Consider the following 6,000-nt stretch of genomic DNA (forward strand, 5'->3'; position numbering starts at 1 on the left):
AATGATGTTTAAATTAATAAATGATATTTCAGGATAAGGTTAGTCCATAAAGAGACACTAAATCAGCCTGCGGTTGTCCATCTCAAAGTCTAACAGGGAGATTTTATTTTCACACCAATGCCAGCGTGAGCTGGCTTTGATATTCCAATATTTATGAAAGCGGCTAGTTGCCCACTGGATAGTCTAAGTGTATGGGCCTATTTGGGTTTTAAAAATAAAGCCATTCATTTCCTTTCTTAAAATCACAATGCGTTTGTTGCCTTTTTCGCATGTTCTCATGACTACGGAACAGAATCACGAGTTTGTGGATGAGCAAGTCTTTGAAGAAAGCTGCATGGAAGTTGCGACTGGAAACCGTCCTTCAAGTCACAGCCCTTCTCTCTCGTCACAACAAGGAGTCACCAGCACTTGCTGTTCACGACGACACAAAAAAACCTTCCGCATCCCTAATGCCAATGTATCAGGAAGCCACCGAGGCAGTGTGCAGGAACTCAGTACGATCCAGATCAGATGTGTGGAGAGAACCCCGCTGTCTAACAGGTACCCGAGGTTAATCTGTGTGGGTGCACACACCTGTGCCTGTTCCCAGAGCGTATCTCCACCTGCAGGCATGTCGCTATCTTGGTGTATTTGGCATTTTTTGGTATTGGGGCGGGTGTGGTGGGGGAGCAAATAATTTTTATTTACTTATTTTTAGTAAATACACCTTAGAAGTACTGTGGCACCTAAATCCTAGTTCCTAGGGTTTAGTATGAGACAAACTAATACCGTAATAAGTATGCTGTAATATTCATTTGAGTCAAAAGTAGCAGTTGTACAGTGTGAAAAGTAGAAAGAAGACAAAATGGTCAGGCACAAACAAGTGTACTTCTCCCTCCTTACCTCCACAACTTTTTCTTATTTCGGCAGACACCTTTATACTCAGGAGCCCCTTATGTAAATGCAAATAGCCTTAAATGATGTTCAACACTTACTAAATGTTAGTAAGATGTTAGATGTTCAGCACTTACTAAAGGAGACCAATTAGATTGACACTGGTATCATTGGAAAGGACTCAGCAGCACCTAAAAGAAATCGACACCTTCAACGTAACAGTGAAAAATAAAACTATGCCTATACAAGGCTCTTGAACCAATATATAATTTTGACCATAACGATATTTTGAGTTGCCAGAAGCACAAAAATCAATCCAACACACAAAAAAAGATAAGTGATATGCTACAATTGTTCACCTGTGGTTAGTTTATGGACAACTTAAGTGAAATTTTTCTGATGGTATTTTCCTTTGCTTGTCTTTATTTGCTTTCTGTTTTTCCCACAAACATGTATGTGCAACACAAAGTAATCCATTTAAACTATACAACTCATTAAAATGATCAATTCCTGCCAAAATAATTGTGCTTTGTTCTTCAAATTAAATAGCTATGTTTTTATATTAACAATCCATTAATTCAGGGCTGCTTCTTTGTTCTCATTCAACAATCTTTGTGAAAAACCTGGATGAGATTCTGAATTCAGGCTGTGTTGATTTACATAAATCAGATGTCTCTGGGACCAGAATATTAAAGTTTAGAACAATGAAAGATTTCTGTCTCTAAATGTTCCACCTCTGCGTTGCAAAATTAAGTAGAAAGCAGAGAAGTACTTAGAAAGAAAATTTTAGGACATAAACATTTTAAGTAAGATTTCCATGAAAATAATGAGATTTAAGTATATCATGTATACCCTTCTTGTTCCTTTCTCCTTTTCCCTCTATCCACATAGAGTATAAAAGTCGTGCAAGAATACTACTTAGGAAAATCTTGAATTATTGGTAATGGCTAACATTTTAGGGTTCTTAACATTGGCTGTCAGTAACTTGAGAGCTTAAAGGGCATCATCTTTCCCAAAGAGACAAGATAGTAAAATGATTCTGTGGTCAAAAGAACTGAGACACATTCACAGGTAATTGAGGTACATCCCTTTCATAGGAGCAGCTCAAAGCTCTCAGAGGTCCTGTCTTAAAGAAAGCGATTTTACTTTGCCTAACCCTGGCTTTCCAAAACTGGCCTGAGTCTCTTTCTTGCATTTTCGTAGAAAACACTTTGATAAACACTGCCTGAGCCAAATTGAGCTGGCTGTTAGACACTCATTTAATATTGATGACCTGACCAATGTTCACTTCAACATATATTAAGGTTTAGGGCTTCATGTTTTAAAAATCATGGTGACTGTAATTAGATATTTGAAATGTTACTGACAAAATACATTCCTCAGTTGCAGGGAAATTTTTTTTAAGTAAACAACTTACTTTTTTAAATCTATTTTCTCCTCATCAGCCGATCCAGTTTAAATGCCAAAATGGAAGAGTGTGTTAAACTAAACTGTGAACAACCTTATGTGACTACAGCAATAATAAGCATCCCAACACCTCCAGTAACCACCCCCGAAGGAGATGACAGGCCAGAATCTCCTGAGTACTCAGGAGGAAATATTGTCAGAGTATCTGCTTTGTAAGACAATTGGAACCAGGTCTAAGAGAATTTGAGCTCTGGCTGTGGAAAGAATTCCAATGTGGAAGAAAGAAGAAACAATAAACCTTTTGCAGATGAAAACAGCAAGGCAAGAAGGTTGGCAGTGAAATAAAAACAAAGCTTCCAAACTTGAGGATGGAAATAAAACCACCAAATGGCATTTCTAGACAGAGTCTGACCTGTTCTACAGAGAAGTAGTCTGTGACCCTTTGACTTTGTGATTGAGCACAATGAAATGCCGCCTAGCGATGCTTCTTATGATCTGAACTCTTTTTTAATAAAATAAATAAAATAAATCTTTGAACATAATGTTCCAGTTGAATGCAAAACAAAAAAATATGGAAAACATTTTGATAAAAATTTTTCCTGTTAAAACCATGAACATTGGCTATGATGAAGATTATTACATATTAAAAAAAAACTCATACAACACATTTGTATTGACTGAAGGAAACCATCATAATGCATGCTAGAATTCTTTGGAGCAGTGATCTCAGTGTCCTTATGTTGTCTTCAGAATAGGCATGATAAATTATAATTGTAGAAAGGGGGACTTTCTGTGCACTTACAACAAGCTGATTGCTCATGTTCCATGGTGGGCTGTGCAAATTAACTCCTTTCAGAGCTGCGGTATTTCTCATGGGGATGCTCATTAGTAAATCTAAAGCGTTCGGATAGTTCAGTATTAATTATCATTTTACCTTGCACCTAGATACTGTTACAACTGCAATAATTCATTGTACACTTGTTGTATCAGGAATCAGGATTTTTGTTGTTGTTGTACTTTCCAGATCCTCATAGATACAGTAAGAGCCACATACATAGAGAAACTTCTGGTGTGGCCAGATTTTAGATAACTTTTTAATCCAAAACTATTGTGCCATAAATGTTTTTCAGTAATATTCTTTGGTCCTCTGTATTCGTGTGACAGTGCATTATCTGTTCTTGTATTTCTATAGCACCTTTTCGTGGGTTTATCGTCATCAACTGGACTAACGTTTTGTAGCTCAAATGACTTTCCTACTTTTGTATTCCCCAACATATTAGCTTGTAAGTAGATTACCATCATCAATCCCCTTGTCAAAAATTAGGAAAAAGGAGTTGACATCTATGAATGATCTCTAACTTCTTTGCTGTTAGGGAAAAGCCCAGACACTGGATATATCGTTCTGTGTTTCAGGCAAAGAGTAAGCTGGGATGAATATCACAAAATCGGTGATCCCAGAGTCTCACTTGATGTATTATTTATTTTACTTTAGATCTCAAATACATTTTGAGAATAGCTAATGTGAATTGAAATGCAGAGATAAACTAGAGTGCTTTATGTAGCAATATTTGTTGAAAGCACGCTTTCTATGCCGTTGGAGAAGGCAGCACAAATTTATCTGAGAAAGGCTCCTGTAGACTGCAAGGAGCAATTTTCTCCACTAAATCAGGAGGATAGGAGTTTGATGATGCAAAGTTGATCTCCATGTACATTGAAGTGAAAAGTCTTTATACCTTTTCACCTTTAAACTTTATCAGCAGACATGTCTGCACGTGACAGTGTAAAAAAGTTGTATGTCAAATGAAAAGTTTCGTTCATTCCAAACCACCACTGTAAGAAATAAAGTTTAGCTTCTGTACATGGAAAGAATGAATAATTATCCCTCTACTATAGAGATTTTAAAATGCTTATCATAATTTATCATAAAAAAGACTTAATCCAACCATTTTCGAGTAAAGCCAGAAATTCTTGCTTCCCATTTCTAGAATAGCTTCTAGAACAGTGCTGTGCACACAGTAGATATTAATAAACATTTGCTTCATAAAAGTAAGGCAAACTCTACTATCTCTCGGGAAGAACTGGCTTTATACCTAGTATGTCTTTTAAAAAGTTACTAATCTTCCTGGAGCGTGAATATTAACAATTATATTAACACCTGCCTCATGTCACTTTATGCTTCTAGAGAAAATATATAGCAAAACTTCTTTGATGGCAGTGGTTGAAAAACTTCCTAAAAAGTAGACTAAGGAAACCACAATCAGGAATACTTAGGTCTTTTGATTCCCAATGAAAAGTTCTATTTTCGTGTTCTTAATACTACATTTAAAAAAACGAAGTTAGATGATTTCAGTTGACAATTCTGCCTCCTTTTCAACTTATCGTTTATCCCAAACTATTAATTTCTTTAGATTTTTGGAAAAGAAAAAAAAAACTTTTTGGTGTCTTAGGTGATTTAAAAATCTACTGTGTTGGTGGTGAATGACTATTGATGACTGTGTTAAGTGCATCTGTATCGTAAGTGAAATGTAATTATTTCTGTGTACCATATGGAGTAACCAAGGTCATTGTTTTTGGCAATTTTGTTTGAAATTCATATATCTTATTTCAAAGGATAGCATAATACCTGCATTATGCTGGAAAAAAATAGACCTTTGGAGAATACTTAAATAAAACATGTGCATGCTTGAACAGGACAACATGGTTGACTGTTGCTGTTTTTTCTTACACTTCCTCCCTTTCCAAAATCTAGGCTACATCATACTCATATTTGGGGGAACCTTGTAACATGTACAAACTCAAAGAACCCGTCGATTGTGAGGAACACTTAAATCTGAACAGCGGAGATAGTAGATTTCTGCCAACAATGGGAATTGAGGAAGAGACTTTAAGAAACAAAAAAGTTAATATCACCTAAAGAGTGTCACTGCTTTAGATGATAGTTTTTGGAAATATGTTGGCAAGTACAACTCCATAGCTACTAATTTAAGTATATTACAAGGTTTTGTTGGTCATTACCAAAAAAGGGTAGTATGTTTAAAATCAGTTGTTTTTGTATATGTGATATTTTTAGAATGCTTTCTGCAATGTATGGCCCAGTTTATTAGCCAGTACCCTACATCCCACATGCCTCTTGGACAGCGTGGTCCACAGAGAAGTAAGGCTGGTGCCTGAACCTTACATACTTCTTGACTACCACTACTTAAACAAAGTGAAGCTCTGAGTTGATGACATTGGTGAGAACTCAATCAGATTCCCAGCCAAAGACTCTTTTCAATTTAGGAAACAAAGTGTTATATTTGTCTAGCTATATGTGTGTGTATATGTATATTTATATGTATTTATTCATATACCTACACATAGATTTTTATTCCTTTTTTTTAATGCACATCTGACAGTTTCTCTTCAGGAGGAAACAAAAAACAAGGAAATTTTAAGAGATTATCAGAAGAGGGGAAAATTCAGAGTAAATCACAGAGAGTGATTCTGAATAGTGATAACTAGTGATGCTCTTGGTGGATAGTCTCTTTTTGTTCCTGTTAATTCTTTTCTTTTATAGTCTTTGATTTATTGAGATGCCAATCCTGCGTTAAAAAGGTTTAACACACCTCCCTATTCCTTCAACTGAGTTACAGTGTTGGCTTGGAAATAGCCTCCAGGGAGTTATATCAGTGGCTGCCGGCACCATTACTCAAAAGAATAAAAAGGGTTCTTCATATCAAA

The 6,000-nt window shown here is 36.0% G+C and overlaps 1 protein-coding gene across 1 annotated transcript in view; it reads left to right on the plus strand.

Annotated features, from left to right (window-relative positions):
* KCND2 (potassium voltage-gated channel subfamily D member 2) overlaps window positions 1-4,973 on the plus strand; it is a 488,971-nt gene extending 483,998 nt beyond the window's left edge. Inside the window, exons 5-6 of the mRNA XM_011280521.3 lie at window positions 293-540; window positions 2,319-4,973. Coding sequence (XP_011278823.1) covers window positions 293-540; window positions 2,319-2,496 — 426 coding nt within the window. The 3' untranslated portion in view covers window positions 2,497-4,973. The remainder of the gene's footprint in view (window positions 1-292; window positions 541-2,318) is intronic.
* Window positions 4,974-6,000: the final 1,027 nt, after the last annotated feature.

This window comes from Felis catus, chromosome A2 (assembly GCF_018350175.1).
Source record: "Felis catus isolate Fca126 chromosome A2, F.catus_Fca126_mat1.0, whole genome shotgun sequence".
In the NCBI taxonomy this organism is placed as follows: Eukaryota; Metazoa; Chordata; class Mammalia; order Carnivora; family Felidae; genus Felis; species Felis catus.